The sequence below is a fragment of the Watersipora subatra genome, chromosome 1, assembly GCF_963576615.1.
Source record: "Watersipora subatra chromosome 1, tzWatSuba1.1, whole genome shotgun sequence".
Classification (NCBI taxonomy): Eukaryota; Metazoa; Bryozoa; class Gymnolaemata; order Cheilostomatida; family Watersiporidae; genus Watersipora; species Watersipora subatra.
This window is the reverse complement of record NC_088708.1, coordinates 39,113,911-39,140,270: the sequence shown is the minus strand read 5'-3', so window position 1 is coordinate 39,140,270 and position 26,360 is coordinate 39,113,911. Positions and strand designations below refer to the sequence as shown.

Below are 26,360 nucleotides of genomic sequence, written 5' to 3'. Positions count from 1 at the left end.
TCGGGAGCTGCTAACAAATACTATGTCCGCAGTAACAAGCATAAATGGAAATAAAGAAATCATGCAATCCGCAACCTCCAATTACTATCACCGAAATGGTTAACAGTATACAACCTGTCGTCGATGCTCGGCGAAATATCGGAAAAGCTTGACAGCTGACAACTTTCCCGACGTATTCGCGTTGCTTCATCAATACTATCGGCCCCCGGTTCACATAATGGATGATGAACGCCAAAAGGAAAATGCCGACATGTAGTGAGCGATATAGTGTGAACCAGCCTTTAGGGGACTTATGCTTAATCACGATGCACTAATAAATATATCGGTAAGATTTATTTAACGATTGACCTTAGGTTATGATAAAGCCATTTGTACCGTAAGTTTTTACAACATGGATTAACTTTCTGGTATCACGCTTTCAATAAATCGATTACAGACCCATTATATACCGTTAATGGGCTACATCATTTGAGAAAGATAATGCCATCATTTATTACCATACACAGCCACCAATAAGTTGAGGAAATTATAGCTCTTGAAACAACTAAAAGATTTGCGTTAAAAAAACCAAACAACATTCAACTAGGCATAATATTAAAATTCGTTGGTTTGCAAGCTAATGCAATAATGATATTGCTCGTATTGATGAACAGTAATACTCAATTCAATTAGTTCTTAGGTAAGGATATCCAAAGAAATAACACAATTACATTTTATTACCGATGAGATGTGTTTTGTGACAATATTAGACGATATTAAAAAGGTTTTTCAAGTCCCGGGCAACTGAAAACGGCAAAGTAATAATTCATATCTCAAAATGTTAAATTATTTAAATAGTCAGCCACCTAACTACAACTTGACTACTTTTGTGCTGCTTGAGTTTGTTGAACAATTATAAATAGTTTTATGAAAAACTACTCTTGATAAATAAAGTTGTATACAGTGGAACCTCGGTTCTCGAACATAATCCGTTCCAGAAGGTTGTTTGAAAACTGAATTGTTTGAGATCTGAAACAATTTTTCTCATTAGAATTAATCTATGTAAATTTTAATCCATTCCAAGTCGAGAAAACAACTTCCGCAAAGTAATTTTTTAACATTTTACACTATAAACTGTGCTGTATACTGGTACCATGCATAAAAACAGGTAGATATAGAGCGTGTTTAAATCTAATAAAATATCTTCTATCTATGATGATGAGAAAAGAAGACAAAAAGTGAAAATTTCGTATGTTTTGCCCTTAAAACATCGAAAACATCAAAGTTAAGATAAAATACCAAAAATTGATAATGAAACACCAAAAAGAGCGACAGATTTGTTACATATAAAATTGTGGGAAAAAACATACATAAACACGTTTGACACATTTACTTTACATATTTGAAGCAGAATCCTCCAAAACAATTTAGGAGTTGTCCAAAACTCAAATGGAGGAGTTGTCTGCTTAACAAATCTTTTCGGTGAAGGACACATCGTCCCACGAGAACCGAAGCGTTTGAGAACAGAGGTTCTACTTACCTCGAAACAATTTTTGTAAAATGCGCCGACCTCGCCGCTGGCATACCTGCTCTAAGGGTAGTCTAGGTAGTGATTTGACTGTGTATAAATGAAAAAACTGCACAGCCAACCATAGCAGCCTGTCCAGCACCTGAACTATGGCCATAATGTGCAGGTTTGATACTGATTCGGCGTATTGAATTTGGAGCATGTTTATGATAACATCGGTACAAAGTCCAACAGATTGGTTTTGTTCGGAACAGTTACCAATGCTTACACCTCATTAGCTAATGTTAGCGGTTAATAAAATAGCAGTTAAAACCAATATTTTGAAATGAAAATAACAGAAGCTTACCCAGTATCATAAAGAGAAACACTGGCTCTCTGCCTCACTGCTGTTATCAAGTAAAACATGGGCATGATGCCCTTAGTTGAACATGGTTGCCCCACAACATCAGACTATATAGTTACTGATTTTTAAGAAATTTTTTTGCTGCTAATCAAGACTGCTATTTTGAAAAACTAAATGTTATTGCTAAATTGTTATCAATCACAGCCAGCTTTTAAAGGTTTACTTGCAAAAAATTCACATTACAGTTATTTGGTATCAAAAGATTCACCATGTCATACTCTGCTGTGTTGTAGGTGCAAAATATGTGGAAAGGTGATTACAAGCTCTTAAAAGCTCAAGAATATACAGTTAATCGCAGCCATCACAAAAACGCTATAGATTGGAATCCCTTTCCAAAACGGCTCAAATGGGATGTAGCTGAACTAGATGGCTTCTGTTTACTTTTTCATGCAACCTCATTCGTCAAAATATTTTCACAAATACATGTATACTTCTCGCATTCAATAAAACCATGTCTATCGTCCTTACGGGTCTATTTCATCATCATTGTAATGCTGTCACGTTGAGCACTAATATCTCAAAACCTACCATAAAAACTAGTTTAATTTTTTAACCTTAGCTCGAAGGAGCGCATATCATTCTCTGATAAACATGACGAGTCTGTTGGTCACCTGTGATGGTCAAAAATGCTGCAAAAATTATTCGCGCTGTTTGGCAAAGAGTATGGGTCACATGATCAGATTACGACTAAACAATTAGACCAAGCCGAAACAAAACTGTAAAGTAGCGAGAACCCAAAGTGTTTGGTAGAACCCGAAGTGTTTGTCATAAACTAGTGCTACGAAAAGTTTTATATTGAGCCTTTTATTGGCCTTTCAATTCACGTAATAACATCATGTGTAAAAACAATAACCAAATTGCTTGAGTACGTCAAAGAAATAAATTGATTCCAACCAACGGCATTTTCGTGATGGCGGCGATTAACTGTTCATTTTTAGCTTTTAAGAGCTTGTAATCACATTTTTACATATTTGGCACCTACAACACAACAGAGTACACCATGGTGAATTTTTTGATACCAAATAACTGTAATGTGAATTTTGTTGCGAGTCAACCTTTAAAGAAAAAACAAAAACCTTATACTGCAACATTTGACGAGGTTTTATGTGTCAAACAACAGCCGATTTAAGAAAAAGATTTTTTCAAGAAGAAATGTCAGGACATGAACAACGTATAAAACTAAAGTATGGAGGCAAGTATGTAGGCATGATGAAATAAATAAAACAACTGCTAGTAAACCCTACCTGACACTGCCCGCCAAGCAACTTTATGAGCTTCACTTACACTTTATATTATATGCTATAAAATAAGTACATGCACATAGTGATGAGCGAATAATATCCATGAGGATTGGTCAAGCAATAAGCAACCGGAGTACTAAAAGACGAGCTTAGCACACAAAAAGCATAAAGTAAAATAGTCACATCAGAAACATTCTGATAAGAGGAGACAACCCAAAAGCACACAGCAATTAATCAATAGCCACAGAAAGAAAGCGAACTTAGTTGACTATATTCAAGCAAAACAAAATACTATTTTTGTTAGGGTAACTGACAGCATTTCAAAATTAAATAGATAAACAAGATAAATACATCATATAAGTTCTAATGCTTTTAGGTTTTGGTAGGAATGTTAGAGAAGCAAACTCTCAGCATGAGGAGCACATTTTGGAGTGAATAAGAACTATGTCATCAATGAAGCTAGCTGTACAGTTGTAATGCGGACTAGCCAACCCATAGTCATGACCCGACTATCTCGATAAACCATTTTTGGCTGCTGATGGCAGTCTATTTTTTCACTTGTTGAACAGTATTGAGTAAACTTGAGAGTGAAAAAACATACATGTCCAGCAGTACAAGGAAAAACTGATAATGAAAGATTTCATATCAAGTTTGCTTTGCATTTTGTTTTCATAACAAGCTATAGATCGAAATTAAATTCAAAAATATAACTTCCAAAGACTATACACAATTCATCTGGGCTTAATGTTTAAATAGCCTATGCAATTGCAATGGTTATTTATATGAAAGTAGTGCGCTACTTGTGCTATTAAAAGTAAAATTGACAGTCATTCTGTTGATTACTAATATTTTCCAAGTTATTGTAGGTAGGCAAACTATTACTATGCTTTTATGGCAATCGAGTATTGTCACATGTTGATATGGTACCTGTTTTATATGAAACCACATATAATTGCCTAAAGTTATTATTATATACCCAGAATACTTAAGCAATATGATTTTCATAATGGATCGGTAAAAATTCTATTTGACATCAATCATGGTATTGTAATTTAAACTTGTCCTGTTCAAGGAACATAGTGGCTTATGGATATGTAAAGACGGTGCGAATATGAAAGCTGCTATCATTCGCCTCAACAGAAAAAGAATGTATTCTTCCGCAAAGAGCCCTTGGAAGATTAAATTACAACCCGAATATTAAATGTATTCGACAGTTTCTTACTAAATTAGTAATTGTCATAGTAATAGTTTATTTCTACTTGCTCCATTATGCCTGACATTTGACAATGTCTGCAAACCTGATGGCGAGTATTAAAATATTTATTAATGCAGCATGCATTATTTATTTGGAGCAGCTGTTTTGCGCTATTAGCATAGGTGAATTAAAACTCAAATGTGTGCAATATGACAGTATTAATTATTATTGCACAAAGTACGGCTTATGATTACAAAACATTAGAAATGAGTGTGCTACTACAGTTGAGTTTGTTACTCAAGTTTTTACTGAGAGCAGATTTTGAAAGACTTTTGTGTTGTTGCCTTCACACATAACTGTTACAAAACTGAGACAAGAGGCACATCAACATGCATCTGGCAATGTGAAGTTTTCACTTTTCACCTGTATTTGTATGTTACAGCAAATATGAGAGTGCAGCTTCAGTAACTCATACTGGCGATTGCCAGTGTGAGAATACACCCAAGAATTAATGCTGAGCAATTTAGAAACAAATGAAGACTTGGTGGAAAAACGGGATGATATTGATATAGTATATTCTAGACTATAATATTCCATATTGTTCTGGCAACAGAAACATACACATCTTCTGTTTAGTATATATACATTTTCGAGCAAATTCCCAAGTACCAAAAAAGGAAAAAATATGTATACGCTAACTGATTGTTTTCAAGGTAATATCTATTCATGATTTTTTAAATTGGCATGGTAACCAAAAACAATTCAAAATTTTTTTACCAAGAGATGATTTGTTTGACTGAAACAAATGTTTGTTGTGAACTTCTCAAGTGATACTATGGAATACATCAGTTTGTAAACAATGATACACTCGAATTGCTTCGAAGATACTAACAGACAAATTTAAAGCTTTGGTGATTGCTTCAGTATTCTGGTGATTTTATTGAATGAATTAGAGACCTTTTTATTCCATACAATGTCTAATATAATCTACCATTAATGTTAATGAGAGTTAGTTAAGAAGTCATAAGACTTTGTTTAAGGTGGCTTTACTCTTAGCCTTTATAATTGCAAGCCTCAATATAAATAAATCAATGACTATATATTTCAGATGTTCTATTTCATTTTTTATTAACAAATCTTTTTCTTAAAATAAGATGATAGAAAGAACCCAAAGCCAATTTTATCAAACATAATTTAGCTGTACTAGTATTAAATAATCATTTATTACTGCTTTATATGCTTTAAAAACATTTGAGGCTTGGAATTCTCTGGATTAGGTACAACACAAAGTCGGAAGCACCACAGTTATTTATGATAATATCCACAGCATGTGCGGAGAGAGTAAGGACAGCAAAGTATCAATGAAAACTAAGGTAGCCTACATTGACATTCCATCTCCTTTGTCCGACAGTAAAACTAAACTAATCCTCTTCTGTGTCTCATTTTTTTAAACGTATTCGAAGAAAAAAATTGGAAAAATTGTTTATAAAATGTACCAGAATTGCTAAGCCATTTCTTCAAAAACTATCAGTGTACTTTTGTTTGCATGAATTTTGAAGTTGCCTCTTAAAAATTGAAAAGTAGCAAATGAATTCAATAATAATTTAGGGAAAAATTGTTTCGAAAATTAACGTGGAAATCCCATTTTGTAATAATAACTGCTATTAAAAGTTCCTTCATTTGATGTGCTGTCAGTTAACCTCTTAGTAGGTAGTGGACAGAAAGAGTTCATAACTAGAACCATGGCTCAGGACTTCACTACATTAGCTACCAACAGGCATGGGCACACGGGTTAACTCCATGAATGAAAATTTCAATGGATAGAAAGAACATGTAAGTTACCAGATTGCTGTTCAGAGCCCATGCTTTCTCCTCCTGGAGAAATGGGTCCACTGTGGCCATTTACGACCTCTGTGATAAATTAGAAATAATCCATAATGCATTGATCAAACGCCACCAATGCAAAAAAGTACCAACTTAACAGAAACAGCTGCCCAAGGAAGCTAATTGAAAGTCACTAAAAGCGACCTTCAGCGAAATAAATCAACAAAATAGTAATCATTTTTTTAGAAACAAAACTATAAATTCTGTGTAAACATTAAAGGTTGAGTTGCAACAAAATTTACATTACAGTTATTTGATATCAAAAGATTCACCATGTCTTACTCTGTTGTGTTGCAGGTGCCAAATATGTGGAAATGTGATTACAAGCTCTTAAAAGCTAAAAAACCGACAGTTAATCGCAGCCACACGAGACCGCCGTAGTTTGGATTCTCTTTCCAGAAGGGCTCAAATGTGACGTAGTTGTTACAAGATGGCTTCTGTTTACACTTTCATGCACCCTGATTCGTTGAAATATTTCACAAATATACTTCACGCATTCAATAAAACCATGTCTATTGTTCTTAAGCGTCTGTTTTATCGTCATTGTAATCTTTTGATACCAAATAACTGTAATGTGAGTTTTGTTGCAAGACAACCTTCAAGTAAGCAATCTAGCAGTCAGAAACTATCAATAAATACAAGGCTCGCATTCAAAATGTTAAAAGAGTAACTAACCTAACGTAACCAATAAAAAGCTGAGTAACTTAACCCTTTGAACCCTAACGGATAGAATTCCGGCATTCACATGACTTTGTTTACAAAAGCTGTTTCTAACTTACAGCGTAAACAAGCAAATTAATTTTTGCACAGAATTTTACACCAGAAATTTGACTTCCATTTATAACAGTTTTCAAATATATTTATCTACTTCCTTCATTATAACAAATTTTATTAGAACAATATCGCGGAAAAATCGATACGACTTGTTCGTTGGTAGGTCATAAATGATTGTGATGCAAATAAAGAATTTTATAATACTAACTATAATTTTCCAGTATATTTTGAGGCATGAAATGATGATGAACGTGTGCTCAATGGATATGATACTAATGTAAATGTTGTTACGAGTTTTTAAAAATGTGCCAACTTTTAGTGTTAGCCCAGATAATGGTGAAGTACTGCTTTTTTCAGTTTGAAGACATTTGCTGTGGGTTGCCTGACTTTTTTGCTATTATTTTACCAAATATCATCAAATTTAGATATATTTAATAACAGTTAAACTTTGGATCGTCGGACAAATTGCCAATGATTACTGACACGCATTGACAAGAACAGGCAGGACTCAAAGGGTTAACTTAATATAGGAACCCCACAACAATCTAACAAAGTGTGAGGGTAAGACGAACAATTCCCAATGTCATTCAACAATATATTATTAAAACATTTGAAACGTGTAGAATTCGCAGCTCCATTTCCTGTTCCTGAATCCATAGATTAAAAAAAATTGCAGTATATATACTTATGGTCGTCAAAATTTCTTCTCTCTTAGGAACTGCTCCAAACACAGATACTTAGTTAACTTTATTTTCTTTCCACCTAGGCTTTATTTATGTGGCTTCACCAGCTATTATTGTCATTTGGCAGTCACACTATATACCATTGCATTACTGATGCACATAATGTAACATATTCAAACTATAATAAAGAATATAGGTACTTTTGTAGTAACTATTGACTAAAAAACAGGTTAGATAAACATTGACAGGTTACCGGCGGAATTATATAATCACATCTATTTGCATTAATACAATCCCCCATATTTCTTTTTGCGCAGTGATTTTGATGTTAGAAAACCAGTCTTGCAGAAAAAACATTCGAGATATAAGCTGTAACATTAGGGCATTATTTTTTGCTAAACACAGACGCGTGATATGTGAATGCCAATGCTGACACTTAGTCAATGCATGAACATGAGACAAAAGTGTTTCTGTTGGCCACCCTTCTAATAGATTGTCCCAATCTAGTCGACACGCTACACACTTTGGTTACACAACTTGGCAGATAATTATAAGGCAAGATTGAAGCGGATTACATGAATACCAAAACAGTCTGCACCATAATCATATATGCTGCATTATATCTTGAAATTTAGAGATTGTTTGGAAAAAACGAGCTATTCTAAAAAGGCAATTATGTAAAACCAATCAACACATGCTCTGCTTTCATAAATAAGGATTTTTAATAGACAATTTTTTACGGATCTAGTTGAAAAACGAATGATTTTAATATAAAATTTATATGTAGCATCACATCTGCTTTTATTTGATATTTTGCAATACAATAAGTTAGTTTATATTTTACTTATGTGCGATGTGTAAATTGTGTTTGAGCCTGAGGCTAACATTTAGCTCCAATCCAATGATTAGGTTCACATTCAGAATAGATGTATATAGAAAAATCACGATGAAATTAATGTGAAAATATGATACACAAAGAATCAGCTAAAGTTATGGTGAAGGTATACAACAAGCAGATTATTTATTACAAATCAAAGAATTTGTGTGATTATATGCATACTGATACCTAATAGAGATTTATGTATACCTAGTTATATATTCTTTACATCTATCTCTACATAATCTACAAATTGTAATATACATAATTTACAGATTGGGTATATACATACCTTAAACATATATAAACAACTTTTCATATTTTAATAATTTACTTTACATACACTTGGTGTTGGCTTTAAGAGTATATATTTTTGTTATAATTGTTGCCACACATTAAAGGTAGTGATGAAATTTTATTTAGTGATTAAATGTGATACTCACAAATTAAGAATTATGTTGGTAGGGATAACTAGGAGTAATGACAATGGTGGTGATCTTAGATATCCTCATAGTTCATTAGTTAGTTAATTAAACAGTAATCAACAGCTAAAAGTTAATTAACAGCAAAGATAATAAAAAATTGAGAACATGCCTTTTTTCGTGATATCATGTGGTTGTCTGTGTTAGGCTATCTTTTTTTAGACTATCATACCAAAACCTGCAACCGTTTTACAGCTTGTATTGATGTTTACACGCACTTGGTGAGTCTACAGGACATATCAATGACCATCTACACTGGGTTTCTCTTAGACCTGAATCTGAAGGCACTCAAACAAATAGCTGAATGGTCAATAGTAATCATTTTTATTAAGTAAATGTTCACACTAGGTAGTGTCAGCTTCCTTTTAATACAATATCAATCCCTATCAAAGTCCAGTTCAATGATTTAATTTAGTTGATTTAGTTAATGATTTAAACAGTCTTAAACAAGGAAGAAAAGCGTACGCTACGCCTGAAGAACTTTGCGGAAAAGAAGACAATTGCTTAGGCCTACTCAAGCTACCTCTGATGTGATTAGGTTTTTAGCAAATTTTGTTTAAAAATAGCTTTTAGCTTGACATTCGTTCAACGTTTACCATAAAAAGAGTTCATTATTGAAATATTTGCAACGAATCTTGTTGTGCTATGTGACATTCAAAAATTGTCATATTGTTTGCTAGCAGTAAAGAAGATCCGAGATTGGAAAGTCAATCAAAAACAAAATTTGGTAGCGACATACCTTTGAATTTGCTATAAATTAGCATTTATTCACCTGATAAAGTAATTTTTACGTGCTAGAATATTTGAGCGAAAAGGGTGATGAACAAGATCTATTTGGTTACGTTAAGCTTACGGTATGTTCCGAAAAGTTATATAGATGCAGCTTAGTAGTGAGATATGAGTTACTTTCATCAATTACATCTTTGACAAATGTTATTGTACATGCAGCATACTTTATGGCACGTTGGCAGAAGTCGGTGATTTATTCACAAAACATTTCTAGCGCTTTACCTTTACAGAATAGAATTGACTGATGCGGATCCATTAACACGTCGCGAGGTACACGAAAAACCGGTTTTAGTGCACAATGATCTTTGATCGATCAAACAGTTTCATCATGGCCTCACCTTGAGGAGCCTCTGCTTTCATCCCTCCTTCAACTTCTACGTCTGCCATTAATGCCTTTCCCTATTAACCCTTCAACAAACTTCCGATTGCCGCAAAACCAGCTTCTCACTCAAGATCTTTCTGCGTTCCCACTCACGTTCTAAGCCCCACGTTTAGTCTCATCCAGCGGTCTTAACCGCCGGTCGGTGCAACCTATATGTTACCAGCTATAATACTGGTTGTAACAGTCTATCACCGGTGAACGAAATCGAGGCTTGTGTGAACGCGCTGGTCATAGAACTATCAACCTTAAAGCGATAGAGCTGGGCCATTTGGTTTAGTATGCTAAGAAATGATTACTCCAAATGGGATAAAAGCTGTAACACGGTTTAAGAATTTAGTACGATAACCTCACACAGACAACCACACGATATCGCAAAATGTGTATGTTCTCCGTGTTTGATTATCTTTGCTGTTAATCAACTTTTAGGCTATCAACAAAATAGCAAGCCATGAGGATGTCTAAGATCACTATTGTCATTACACCTAGTTATTACTGATAACATAATTAGTATTTTGTGAGCATCAGATTTAACCACCAGATGAAATTTTACCACTACCTTCAATGTGTGGCAACAATAAAATTATCTAGTGTTGAAGGTTTCTTATACTATATAAGCTCCCCTATCAAGAAGATTGCTTGCACTAATACAGTTACTGGTACTTTTGCTATTGGATTCTGTGAGATTCTAAAGATTTTGTTTGAATAAAGCAAGTAGTAAATTGTATCAATACTATACATATTAAAGAAACAATACTTGAACAAGAATTAAGTTTGCACAAAATTATCACATCATCATACATGTATGTTAATACAGTCGTTCAATTTGTAATGAAATATGTACAACATAGAAGCCTCATACCGTACAGATAAAAATTTAACTCACCATAAATGCTCATATTCACAAACACTAAGAAATAGAAGATTAACTTCTACAGAACCAACTAATTGAAAGGATTTGTCACTGCTGTCCTCCACCGATCGAGCCCTTCAATTTTGTCAGGTATTCACTGGTTGGTTTAGCAACCTTTCTAAATTCTATAGCTTTAGACTTGGGGCACTGCATTTGCATCCAGGATATTGGAATCATTTGTGCACCAGCTTCACTCGTGGCAATTATGACACCGAGTTCATTCTCAGCGGTGGATAAAATATAGGACTGCGAGTCTCCGATGGATATCTGCAGACTCGATGAAGGAAAGCAATCAGTGCTGGTTTAACGAGTCAGTAAAAAGGAGTAAACTACATACATGTTTTCACACTAATAAAAACTTCAGTCGTAAGGAAATTTAATATAAATAGTAGAAGCTTCAAATCTCGATCAGCCAACACAATGTTTTTTTTCACATCACATTACTGAACATATAACATACATATAGATTGTCCTCCTCTATTCACACTATTTTTATCTGACATGTTAGGTTTCCTTCATTGAAAATGGGAGACAAATTAATAAAAATACGAATATCCTAACCCAAAGAATGTTAAATGTAATCATACACGACAGAGGTGAGTGTTTCTTGAATATATTACTCGCGGTTCTTACAGCTTTCAACACAAAACTGTCTCAGGTTTTGTAATATTATGGATATCAGTCGTATAATAATATATGCATCGCTTATATGTGTGCTATGAATATCCTATATGCTACATGTAAGGCTTTCATAACAGCGAGCTACATAAGTATGACATATATATCAAACGGTTAGCATTAGTATATGAACTAACGCTACCTTATAATAGAGCAATTTTAAAGATATTGTGTCAGTAGTAATAGATATTGCTAGGATTAATAATGAATTATCTTATTTTTAACCTTGATTGCATATGCAAAGTATTATATTTAAATAGTTGTCAATCTAGACAGTAAACAACAAAAATTGATTTTCAAGATTTGACTTATACATCTCATCACACTTTCGTTAAAGATGACTAATCTTTCAGCAACCAAGTCTCCATGATAACCTTCTTCTACCAGGTTTCTTTTTGCTTACTTCTCTCTACAAACCCTGACTCACCTCTCTGTACTCCTCTATGCACCTTGACTCACTTCTCCCTACCCCTCTATGCACCTTGACTCACCTCTCTCTCTGCTCCTCTACACACATTGACTCACCTCTCCCTACTCTATGCACCTTGACTCACATCTCCCTACTCTATGCACCTTGACTCACCTCTCTCTACCCCTCCATGCACCTTGACTCACCTCTCTCTCTCTCTTTGCTCCTCTACACACATTGACTCGCATCTCCCTACTCTATGCACCTTGACTCGCATCTCCCTACTCTATGCACCTTGACTCACCTCTCCCTACTCTATGCACCTTGACTCACCTCTCTACCTCTAGACCTCTCCGAACACTCTTAACCAAAATTTACACACCTCCTTCATGTCTTTATGTTCTCACTCTCTATGTGGCTCCATACACAACTTTTTCAGTTTACCATTCCTGAGTGTCTTTCATAGAAATGCCCACAGCTCTACACCACAGTTCTCACTAATTTAATGGCTCTGAAATTGATGAAACTAAAAGATACAACTCTGCATAACACCACATCACCAGGGCGGAAGCATTTGTGTGTCTCTATTTTATCTTTTTCCGTAGCTTTTATATCTTCCCTCCTAGAATGTATAAAGTGACAATGCTGCAACTAACAAACAAATCTGGCACAGATTTTTTGTAATGCTTTTGACCATAATTACAGCCAAGATGTAGCAAAATATGTAAAACGATAAGACATGATGACTAATGTGGATTGTCTGCCCTACAAATGTTTGTCTGAACATGTTTGCAAAAAACAGCAAACCATAATGAAAGACTTCTCAATAATATATGTGGATAAATTGTGTAATGTCCATTATAATTTACAGGTAAATTAAGCTACTTGCCAACTTCCCTTGCAGAATAATGCATCAGCTTCCACAAACGAATGTGCGATGCCTAACTTTCACTGCCTCTAATTTTTTAGCTAACACTTTCAGGCTGAAAGGAAAACTTCCAAAAAATATTAAAGACAGTTAAACCATAACTTACAATGATCTTAATAAATACATACAGTGGAACTTCTACTTGTGAAATTTTGAATTTACGAATGACCTCTTGGTAGAAATTTTGCTTCAACTTATCAAAGATGTTTTTAGATATGCAAGGTCGAATAGTCTTTCGTATCTTGGCTTGTGTGGTTCCCGTGGGCACGGCGTACAACGCCTCTTTCTTAGTTTTTTATCCCAGCGCAAGTCAGTAAACAATAAATGTTTTGTTTCGGTCATTATATAATTTGGAGTTATCATAAATCACATAAAAAGTAGGATAGCTTTCATTTCTAGCAATTGAAGTTCTGTTTTTGTGTTGATATTTTTGCTAAAATAGCTTTTCAGCTGGTGCCGACATAATAAATCTTTCCACTTACATTCTTAAACGCATTTGCTCAGAGCAAAACAAAATCAACACAACAACCACTTCTTGCAACCGCCGTCCTAATTTCTCCGGTCTTGACCTCGCCTCGTCTAGACCGAGCTTAAGGTAAACAAACCTTCCGTTTGTAGTTTTTATTCATTATTTCTGTTTTTACATTTTCCCATGAGTACTTTATCTATTAACTATGTGATAACGCAATTCTAACACGCATTTGTCAGTTTTTTCCATGACATATTAATATTTTATACAAATTTTATGTCCAATTTGTGTGGGGTCTAGAATTGATTATGGCATATAATATATATATATGGTAAAATGGTTTTCTGCTTATAAAATTTTCCACTTATGAAATGACTCACGGGATAGATTAATTTTGCAAGTACAGGTTCCGCTGCATTTGACTCAACATCCAAAGCAACTCCAACAAACAGCATGTGAAGTTTCTTGAATCCCTGCGGTTTTGTAAATAATTACACGTATTTGTATGTACAAAACTCTCCTTCCCATGGTTTCGTTCTTGGGTCTTAAAATAATACCAGTGTTTAATAAGTTCCTCGCTTTAGTTTTAAAAACAAGGATCCCAGTAGGACTCAGCAGTAGAATGAACCAGCTGATATACAAAGTATTCTTATAATAATATCTACCCTGGCACATAAAACAGTGTTGCTTTTCTTGTCAAATTCATCAACACACCACAAGCTAGCTAGATTAAAGAAACAAAATTGTCTCCCAGTGTGACACAGTACAATGACAAATACACTCAACCACTGCCATTCTTTATCACTAATGACAAAATATTTAGTTAAAAAGCTGTGGCTATTCGTCTCTATTACTATATTAGTGTTTTATTCGGAGCTTATAATACATTATATGCAGCTGATCATGTCATTGGAATCCTCAAGTCATGACCTTAGGATGACTCTGAGAGTTTAAGCTAAACTCAGCAGCCTTGGTCTAAAGACGCACATAAACGGGAGGATGCATTAATGCTGGCATATAAACCTATCTCATTCCACTTTATGTTGTCAGTACTAAAAGTGTTGAGCAGCGCTGAAACATAAGACTTACGCTTACCGAAGCAGCCCTCTAAAGGGTATCTCAAATATGTTGTCTTCTACTGCGATAATGTCAGCTTTACAGAACCTTGGAGTAGCTTGTGCTATCTGCAACAAGGGATAAGTCTTGCTCAGCATACAACATATTTTTATCAACAAAACGGTTAATTGAAAAAAACAAGGTTCATAAGAATCGAGACCCTGCACACTGACAGCGTCGGGTTGTGCAACATTTCAATTTATGTGATAAATGCCCTGTTGCCAATATAGATGCATCAATCATTTAAGTTGGGATAAAGAGATACCGTAATCAGAAACAGAAACATGTTGAGACTGAACAGCCTTGAAACATAGCCTTTACATATAGCGGAGTACAGCTGTTGCAAGTCAAAAAACACACTTCTTGGGTGCCTAGAGCCATAGGATATTAGCAGCTGACTAACATACCTCTTGGGTGCCTAGAGCCATAGGATATTAGCAGCTGACTAACATACCTCTTGGGTGCCTAGAGCCATAGGATATTATCAGCTAACTAACATACCTCTTGGGTGCCTAGAGCCATAGGATATTATCAGCTTACTAACATACATTTAGGTGCCTAGAGCCATAGTATATTAGCAGCTTACTAATATACTTCTTGGGTGCCTAGAGCCATAGGATATTATCAGCTTACTAACATACCTTTTAGGTGCCTAGAGCCATAGGATATTAGCAGCTGACTAACATACCTCTTGGGTGCCTAGAGCCATAGGATATTAGCAGCTGACTAACATACTTCTTGGGTGCCTAGAGCCATAGGATATTAGCAGCTGACTAACATACCTCTTGGGTGCCTAGAGCCATAGGATATTAGCAGCTGACTAACATACCTCTTGGGTGCCTAGAGTCATAGGATATTAGCAGCTGACTAACATACCTTTTAGGTGCCTAGAGCCATAGGATATTAGCAGCTCACTAACATACCTCTTGGGTGCCTAGAGCCATAGGATATTAGCAGCTGACTAACATACCTCTTGGGTGCCTAGAGCCATAGGATATTAGCAGCTGACTAACATACCTCTTGGGTGCCTAGAGTCATAGGATATTATCAGCTTACTAACATACCTTTTAGGTGCCTAGAGCCATAGGAGATTAGCATGTTGACCAAAGTGTTTCTTAATACTAACAGCATGTCATTTAAGAACTGCTTAAAAAGGTGATGTGATCATGAGACAGGCGACATCATCGATGACATGAAGAGAAAGTGTTCAGATTAAAAGAACTGTGAGTAAATGCGCCAAATACTATTCTAATACCTATAGACTTGCCCTGTACGTAACCATGTGTTATCTACACAAAGACTTTATAGACTTATCCTGCATGTAACCATGTGTTACTTACATAGACACTTTATAGACTTACCATGGGAGTGTCACCATGTGTTATCTACACAGAGACTATAGACTTACCCTGTATGTAACCACGTGTTATCTACACAGAGACTTTATAGAGTTACCTCACATGTACCCATGTGTTATCTACAGAGGCTTTATAAACTTACCCTGCATGTAACCATGTGTTTTCACACAGAGGCTTTATACACTTACCCTGCATGTAACTAAGCCTCCGACAGCAGGAACTAAATGATGACTTGTACTTGTTCGGACAGATATTTCCGTCTGCAACATGTTGGCCAGGTTTTGAGTACATGAGGACACTAGAGGCCTCTCAATCCAACAGATATATACATATGCAGTATAATCCACAAGCCCAAATCTCATGTTCTCTACAGCCAACTCTGGCAGTCTTTAAAGCTAATTGCAATAAAAGAATGTAAAGAGTTATATAAAACTCACATAACATACCTTATTATCATCAAGGTCTTGCAGTTCGGCATATCCAGCCAAAGAAGAGTGAAGTGCACCATTGTGTTCATATACACCATTTCCAATTATCATATCTGTTCTAGTCTCCATCAACTTTTGACCTAAACAAAATATAAATGAGTATTAGGGATTTAAAATAAATTGAAGGCAAACCAAATATGTGTACAAATATAATTTCAACTTAATACATACCAGTTAGGTATAATCCGACAGCTACTGTTATATGTACATGTATATAAATAGTTAGTAGTACTATATTGCTAACTAAAGAGAATTCCACACTGAAAAATAAAGTTTTGTGGAGTAAAATAATATGGATAAAAGATATGCATACATATATACCTGCATGCTTCATTTATATATACATGTTTCATTTTTCTGGACAACTGTCGGTTCAGTGTTATTTTCTGGTCAGCTAATCAGAGTATTGGTACAAAAAATAATACATTAAATTGTTAATATTGTTACACTGAATTGTTAATATTGTTACACTGAATTGTTAATACTGTTCCACTGGATTGTTAATATTGTTACACTGAGTTGTTAATATTGTTACACTGAATTAAGTCAGAATATAGAACCATTTTCTAATCTAGTTCATATGATTGGGGAAATGCTGATAAAAAAATAAAACATTCAGAGTGAAAGAACATAGAAGAAGAGTCAGACACGAATATGGTATTATATGGTAATTACAACAAGAAATGCTGACCAGACTAGTTAACTGAAATAAATATTTTCAACTTCCATAGGTTTGTCTGAAATATTACAATAGAACACTGGTATTAGAAGATTCCAAAATGAAATGACTAGATAAGAGTAATGTCTGGGGGCAGAGTAGCTCAATTTCCTTTTTCAACTTTTGAAATATGCGTGCAAGGAGTTCCCCAACATTTATATATTGTCTGTTTGCACGTTGCACTCGGTCACGTCATTTCTTATATACTTTCATGCTTAAAGGTTGACTTGCAGCAAAATTCACATTACAGTTATTTGGTATCAAAAGATTCACTATGTCTTACTCTGCTGTGTTGCAGGTGCAAAATATGTGGAAATGTGATTACCAGCCCCTAAAAGCTCAAAAATGAACAGTTAATCGCCACCATCACAAAACCGCTGTAGATTAAAATTATTTTCCAAAACGGCTCAAATGGGACGTAGTTGTACAAGATGGCTTCTGTTTACACTTTCACGCAACCTCCTTTGTCAAAATATTTTCACAAATACACTTCACGCATTCAATAAAACCATGTCTATTGTTCTTAAGCGTCTGTTTTATAGTCATCGTAATGCTGTCACTTTCAGCACTGATATCTTATAACTTGCCGTAAAAATTTGTATAATTTTTTAACCTTAGCTCGAAAGAGTACATATCAGTGTCTGATAATCATGACGAGCCTGTTGATCACCTGTGATAATCTAAATGTGCTGCAGAAATTATTTGCGAAGTATTGGGTCACGTGATCAGATTACAACTAGACGATTAGACCAAGTCGAAACAAAACTGTAAAGTAGCGAACATCTATATTTGATACGGGGTCTTCGGTAAAACCCGAAGTGTTTGTCATAAACTAGTGCTATGATAAGTTTTATATTGAGCCTTTTATTGGCTTTTCAATTTACATGAGAACATCACGTGACAAAACAATAACCAAATGTAATGACAACGTCAAAGAAATAAGCTGATTCCAATCTACGGCGACTTTACGTTTTTGAGCTTTTAAGAGCTTGCAATCACATTTCCACATATTTTGCACCTACAACACAGCAGAGTAAAACTTGGTGAATCTTTTGATATCAAATAATTTTAATGTGAATTTTGTTGCAAGTTGCATTTTGTTGCAACCTTTAAATTACATACTCATCAAAGAGCGGAGGCATAATAAACAAGTCTATCACTGTTGCTATTGTGACAACGATTTTCACTGACTGTGATTGGATAATTGCAACAAAACGTCATAACCCGCCAACTTGCTTAGTAATAGTGGCCCAACTCGTAGCATACGCTGTCTGCTCTACCTGCGTAAGCTACTAACTTCAAATGATTTGGCAGTACTATAACCTCAACAAATAAAAACGGTAACAGGACGCGTTGACCATTATAAGGTCCACCATTTGGAACCATTGACAACTATTGCTAGGTAAGCCAGTTAATTATTTTTATGATCAAACCGAAGACCTCATGATGATTCATTCACGCTGATAGTCCTTAATTTATTGTCATTGAATATCAAGAACGATGTCCATATTGCCCATATTAATATGATGATTCATTCACGCTGATAGTCCTTAATTCATTGTCATTGAATATCAAGAACGATGTCCATATTGCCCATATTTATATGATGATTCATTCACGTTGATAGTCCTTAATTTGTTGTCATTGAATATCAAGAACGATGTCCATATTGCCCATATTAATATGATGATTCAATCAGTATTTACTGACGCTACATTCCAAGCAACTAACAGATGTCATCACAGACCAGATTTTACATGCGATGTGGTTAAATATTCCATTGTAACCTGCTGTTTTGTTCGTTTGAATTTGATGATCATGATGATCTATCTATCAATCGAAGCCAATCAACATGATTTGAACTGAAGACCTAACATGAGGAAACGCTTGGACTCAATTCAATAAGTCATTAACTTTTCTTTACTGCTTTCTTGTCATGTGATCTGCCTACTAGATTCCAGTAGATTATTATGAATCAGGTTTGATGTTCTGTTGTTATTGACACCAACCATAACTGACCATATCTCCAACCTTGACCCTATTTTGTGTTCGGAATAGCCAAAACTAGGTTGGCTCTAAAGCTGAAATGTTTTGTGGAGCACTCACAGATTTGTTGAACAAATGTGATGTGCTTCAAGCAAATCAACCTCATTACATTAAATTCACCCATAGAAAAAACTTATACCGGTAGAGGGCATATTCTGAACAAGTATGTTTATTGACTTATCATGTGAGACACAGCGTCATAGCTTCCCGTCTGCCTGTTTTTACCAACTTTCTCACTGAAAACTATCAAAGTTTCAATACTGAAGTATTGAATAAGATTACATCGGAATTCATCAATCAGCTGCGTTACCAACTGCTGCTGCATTTCGATGACCTCCTTAGTATGCTCTCAAACTACAAACTGCATTCTTTTTCATACATTTGTCAATGTTTTCTTAGCTAGACAGACTGAAAGAAAATTAGATTTACAGACTCTGACTAAGGAATTATAAACTATAGGCTCATTCCTAAATTTATGTTTTATTTTTATAGCCGAGTCCATCCACACTTCTGAGTAATGAGGCCTCAGTTTCCTGTCAAGACTCCTATAAGCCCCGTCCCAAACGATCAAAAACAGGCTCTAGTCAAATATTAGACTCGTTATGTGTCATATGTGGTGGTGACGCTAAGTCAAAGATGGTTACTCGAAAGGGAAAACGCTTCTATGAGAAACTGTGTAAGGCACAGACTATCAATACTGGTAAGTTTTTTTCTGCATCAAATAATAAACCTTTTGATACATTTAGTGCTCAAAAAGCAGCCAAGTTTATAACAAATTTCTTATCCTCTTCTGACTCTTTCTGCCAGAACATGTGTCAAGAATAGATCATAAGCACACCAATGACTTCAACCACCATTAAATAATCACAGTTTAGTAGTTAATTTATAGTGGTTTCTCAAAACACATTTCATTTTTGTCTGGCAGATGATACATTATGCATCATAATAGTAATAGAAAATAGCATAGCCAGATGCGTGTGTTTGTTTGTGGTGTGACCCATCAGGCAAAATGACATCTATTTCCTATACTGTAATTTGCGATGAACCTAACCTGACTATCCATAATATGCGTAACCAAGCATTGAGAAAGATTCCATCAATGAACCAAAAACTAGTTTTATGTGCTGTGACACTCGTAGCTTATCACTGTTGATATTTAGAAGGTGTGCTATCCTCAAAACATTAATTGTCAGCAAAGTGAAATTGTTATCAGGAGGGATGGTGCTATTATGCATATTATTTTATTTGCAGACGAAGCCGATTGATGATGAAGCATCAACCGTGTGAAAGTGTATGTTTCCATTGGAGTTATCTCAGGAGATGTAAAACCACTACAATTATTTAATAAAACAAAATCAAATGTTTTAACCTTGTTCATTTGTTACAACAGATGCTAGTGTTCTTCGAACATTCCTCACCTCTGAACCCTCGCCCTGAAATGGTTTTAGTTCTTCTAACATGCAAGATCAATGGCAAAAAGGTACCACAACTTCAAAAAAGTAACACAACTCCAAATAAACTTTCAAGTGCTACCGACAGCAGCAGAATAGTTGTACAGCGTGCAAGGCTTAATCTTATCACCACTAGGGCTAAAACTACTGGTTCAGTTCAAAAAATTGCATAAGTTGAAAAAGAGAATACAAATTTTTTTTATGACAGATAGGGTTATCCTGCTCTCTGACTAGTACATATGCTTCGATGTAGACTCAGTATGAAACCTTTTAATATTTTGTTTTAATCTGAATGTGAAAAATCCTTTCAGCTTGTCTCTAGTGCTCATCCTTTAATAATAGCCATGAAAACTTACCACAATCATTATTCAAAGCCTTATGACTGATATAGCAGTGTGTGCCATGCGAAACAATTATTTTGATCACTTGTGCCAACTGCTGAAAAGTCAGTCTGGAATAACAAAGATTTTCTCACTGGTGGCGTCCACTATACCTCGAATAGATGCAGCAATGCTTATTAGTGATGCTGATCATTATAAGTAAAGTAGAGTTACATATATATAATTCCTAATATTACTTTTTAAAATCCACACGTTTTAAGACAAAAAATTGTAGTTCATAAAAATTTGAAAACCGACTTTTGGCCATAGCATTTTACAAATTTAATTTCTTAACAAATCATTATCTATGTTCAATGCCAATGGTGAACTTAAATGCTTTTAATTGATGGAACACTATTGAGCGATATAACACGCAAAATAATAATACGGGTATATAATAAACAATACCGCTAGTGACTAAGCTGTTAGGTTTATACAACTAACAATAACTGATATGAGAACGAACTGAAACGATAACTGAATAACTTTCAATAACTTTCAATAACTGAAATGAAAGGATTAATAACCTTTATTAAAGATGTGATTCCGTCAAAAATTTCGATCAAATGAAATTAAGACCAATAAAAGGCTAAAACATCAGCTACAATTTGATGTCATTTTTGCTTTTGTAGACTAACCCTGTTCAGAGATATAAGCGTTTGAATGGCGCCATCTTTTAAAAAGCTCAAATTCGAACGAGTGCTTAATTTGTGACGTAACGAGTGATACATGTAAAATGAGTGCACGAGTGATAAATATAAGATATCTTTTTTAGCCAATCATCAGTGCAAAATTTTTATATAGGTCGTAATAAATGTTATCGCTAGTAAAACGCGTTGTCTATGATCTCGAGGTAAAGGTTTTACTCAATTACTAGAGCGCACATAGACATTGATATTTCCTGACTTAATTGACATCGTTAACTTACTGAATTACTTCATCAACACATTTTATTGATGAAGAACAGAATTATAACAGTGCTTCCAGCTCTTGCGAAGGTGACTCTAGTTTTCTGAGCATCGGGTAGTTAAAGTTTGGGGCAGAGAGCGTATGGTTCGAGCTGACAGGCGTCAGCAGCGTTATGCTGCAGAGGAAGATAGATTGATGAACAAGCGTCAAATATACTAAAGGTAATAACTTAAGTACCCATGAATACATTTACTAATTAATAAAACTTTGCTATCATCAATCATCATTTCATAACTTTTTTATCGTTTCACCTATAATATTTGCTTCAAACTTTCTTTGATAGTTTTAGCTGGTAAATTAAATTCATGATTAGAATTTATGTTCACTTCTCCCTTGTAGAAAGGGAGGAAAATCGATTGATCAATGCTCATCTTTAGCTCCCAGAAACAAAGCTTTGAATTGTTGGTTTGGAACACTTATGCTTTTGTTAGACATTTATTCATTTTTAAAATTACACTCGCAATCTATCCAACTCCCAATTTAAAAGCTTTCAGTAGATACGCATTAAAACAACATATCTATGAATGACATATTTTTTTACATTAGTTTTATTGATTACAGATGTTTATCTGATGCCACCAGCCAAGCAGCTGTGAGTCCGGAAACTGCCATAAATAAGAAAGAGAGACTTCAATGTGTGCTGCATAAACCATGATGTTTTGTTTGAGTTTGCTGCAGTAGATGAACTTGTCCTATTGTGTGAGCTGAAATTATGTGAGTGGCCACAACTTGGATGGATATTTTTGCTAAAAGCTTTATGTCAAGATGAAAATTTTTTTGCTTGTACATGTAAAAATTATATAAAATAATATTGTTGAGGATAATGCAAAACATGATTTGCAGAACATTGAATACATCATAGCCGTTGACACCTGTGCTGAAATCTTGTCTGATAGATAGATTTATGAAGTGTAATCATAGCTGTATTGACAGGTACTTTTGCATAGCTCGACCATTTGTTTAGTACTTGAATCAACTAATCAAATGTGACCAGTGAATTTTTTCCTACAAATTGATACCAATAATGACTGGAAAGCGTTAACTATACATGACTTTTTAGGGATGCAGTAGGTTTCACCATATATACGAACATATTATTTTGAAAGACGCACCTTGCTTATTTTACTTAGTAACTTGTGTCCGGTGTGGTAGCAACAGAACTGCGCCGATACAAAGACCTTATTCTAATTAGTCTGCGTGACATAATTACCATAGACCGGTAAAATTGGTAGTCAGTATTCAGATGTTTACACAGCATTTAGAGGAAGCAAATATGACATGTTTTCAATTTCCTTTATTTGAGGCATTTGAGACATTTATAATAATATATCTGTAGCTGGATTATAAATTTCATTCTAGCCAACGTGAGCAAATACAAAATAAAATAAATGCCTATAGAGCTGTGAAGGACTAGACTTTTATGGCAATAGCCGATGTGAATACGAGAGATAGAGACAGGTCGGATCGCTAGTTACATCATTTTGGACAAGTCTGTGCATGTTTTTTTTCTGAGCGTTTTCACCGCGATCAATTTTTGTCAATTTTAATCTTCAAGTATCTTGGCAATGGGATTGCCTAACACAACAAACAACTGATAGACAAAAAATACCTTTTAAAATCAACTAAAATTTGACGCAATCGCTTCTTTAATTATTACAAACCGTTTACTAATTCGTTAAACCTGGATCAAATTGAGAGTTTACTTATCAAAAAGCAAATTCAATTTAATAAATTCGAGTAAACAAAGCTAAATAACACTTTCACGTAAAACAGATTGAGATAAAATATACATGCGCTTATGTTACTTCACGACTTTCTTTTATCTCGAAAAAGCACTTTCTTGATTATCATGGATTTACTGAAGCCAGAGTAAGCCGAAGAATAACAAATTATAATTACCCACAAAACCATTATAACCAATCTGTGTGAGCTATTCAAACTATAATGTGTACCATAAAGATTACGCAAATAGGTAACTATGTTGTAGAGCAGTGTTAGCAAAAGCAGATAGCGTAATGGAAAAACGACTAAACACCGGAGACATGCAATATTACAACGCACATGACACCTAATACATTAAAGGATCAGCAATAAAGACAGCCGTCATATATTCATTCATAAGCAGCTTAGAAACCTGTGCAGGTGGCTCATAAGAAAAGAGACATCAATTGACATGCCAGAAAACTATTAAAAGATATCAGACCTGTACCAGACACAACCACGAATATTGGAGTTAGTCATCATTTTCAATCATTATACTCTGATGACGTTATTAAGACAAGTTCACTCAATTGCTAACCATCTGCAACATAAAGAACAGGGCCAGAGCACCTAAACACCTTCTCACAGGCTAACAGAGACATCTATAAAATAGAACAGCTCCAACGACTCAGTCTGTCTATCTACCAGATCGATTAAGCTATCTCTCCTTCCCAAAGATGTGCTGAGGCTTCCTCTGCCTGCGGAGGCGCGTTCCTCTGCCTCTGGGGCCTCCCTCTCTCTTCCCTGTAGAGCCTCTATCTCTTCCCCTACTTATGGAGCCGCCTTCTCCGTCATCCACTGACCCTTGTCTACTTCCCTATCTCAACCACCAAGTCTCTACACATAAGGACTGCCATGACTCTCATCTGACTATCAAAACTCGCCGCCGTATGAACCGAGCAAGCACACACGGACGACTGTTCGATTAAGGGTGTAACTTATATTTGCAACTTTAACCTCTTGTCATTATTATTATTGTTTAGAATTTTGTTAGTTGTTTATTCTAATTGTTGAACTCATAAAATAAAAAATTAACTTTTACTGGTAAATATCAGTAATACTTACAACAGCCTAACACCTTCACTAAAACCTGAACCAATAATTATCAAATTAGTTCCCACTTCCAACATACTAAGCGAAAGCGCACAAACTAAACATAGTCACAATAGAATTAAATGACAAAGCAAATTCAGCACTGATGTTGTGTGTGGATTCGTATTAGTTATGCATAATATAATTTTTCCATTTCCGCCCACAACAACTACAAATGTGATCTTTGACGCTTCATTAGACCTAACTAAACTTGCTTTAAACCATTAGTCAAAATTGGAAACTGAATATAACTCGTCTGCTGTGTCATCATACAATAAATGAATAGATGCAACATAGTCACGTAGTTAATTTACCAGGTATCACAACGATGCATTTTTCTACGGTATTGCTAAAAGAACAGCTATTCCTTTCCGAGGCAGTCGATTTAACGTGTTTTACGGGCGCTGCCATGATGGTTTATATTTACCAGAGTTCCTCAAGTTTTGCGATGGTCGAGAAATGGTACCGACGAAGATGTGATGGGTAAATACTTTGCGTTGCCGTCCATAAACCTTGCCAGCAATAGTTATGCTATTGCTTGCCATAGAGCCATCTCCCCCTAGAGTGATAACAGTGCCTTCAACAACACGAACGTTTCCGGTGCCAACGAGTAGCGTTTAGGCCACGCCCCTTTTTGTGCTAGTCAGTCGTAGTGATTGACTAGATTAAAAGAATGGTTAAACAAGGATCATGAATTTCCACAGTTAAGAATGTAATTAATGCTCATATTAAAGAAATGATGATGATAGTTTATTACTCTGATATATGTTTATTATTTAAAGCAATTCAATACCTACATGACTTGCAAAGGCACTGAATAGATAGTGTCAAGTGAGTTAATGCAATCAGTTACTCATAGATAAGATAGATAGTCATACTGGGGTTGCATTACATTGGTGTGATGGGAAGCTAATCGACTGCCATCAACTGAAAGTATTGACATTGTATGGTGATAGAGTGATTCATTGACACCACAGTCCACAAACAGCCTTTGCATGTAATATTAGATTTCAATACATATCAATCAAATACATAGACTGACTTGAAGCAAAGATGTCCACTAGTTAGTGGACATCCTTACTTGATGTAAGCAAGCAAAAAGTTTGAAAGTTAGATTGGCAAATGCTGTTATATGTTAAATAAAAATAAATTATACTTAATTATACTAAATAATAATTATAGAAAAATAAAATAGATTTTTTTATTACTTTATTTATTAAATAAATTTTTACTGTAATCATAGCTAAACAGATTATATTTAGCCATTACTTGGTAATTATTTCCCATTCACATTTAAACACATTTGCAGTTTCATTTTTCTTCCTAATTTATTTCACCAAAACCTCTTTCATGATATGAAATTTAAAAGT

At 34.9% G+C, this 26,360-nt stretch overlaps 2 protein-coding genes across 3 annotated transcripts in view; both read right to left on the bottom strand.

Annotated features, from left to right (window-relative positions):
* The window catches only part of LOC137398463 (transcriptional regulator protein Pur-beta-like), a 28,962-nt gene extending 18,634 nt beyond the window's left edge, over window positions 1–10,328 (bottom strand). For both annotated transcript variants that reach the window (XM_068084581.1, XM_068084587.1), the window contains exons 1-2: window positions 10,174–10,328; window positions 6,189–6,257 (exon numbers count right to left, since the gene is read on the bottom strand). In XM_068084581.1, coding sequence (XP_067940682.1) covers window positions 6,189–6,257; window positions 10,174–10,222 — 118 coding nt within the window. In that variant the 5' untranslated portion in view covers window positions 10,223–10,328. The remainder of the gene's footprint in view (window positions 1–6,188; window positions 6,258–10,173) is intronic.
* A 592-nt stretch (window positions 10,329–10,920) lies between these two features.
* On the bottom strand, window positions 10,921–25,424 carry LOC137398476 (exosome complex component CSL4-like). The gene is made up of 6 exons (XM_068084598.1): window positions 25,305–25,424; window positions 16,532–16,653; window positions 16,274–16,345; window positions 14,707–14,795; window positions 12,752–12,836; window positions 10,921–11,394 (listed from the first exon to the last, which is right to left on the bottom strand). The coding sequence occupies exons 1-6, from the start codon at window positions 25,399–25,401 to the stop codon at window positions 11,176–11,178; spliced, it is 684 nt and encodes a 227-aa protein (XP_067940699.1). The 5' UTR covers window positions 25,402–25,424; the 3' UTR covers window positions 10,921–11,175.
* Between the last annotated feature and the right edge of the window lie 936 nt (window positions 25,425–26,360).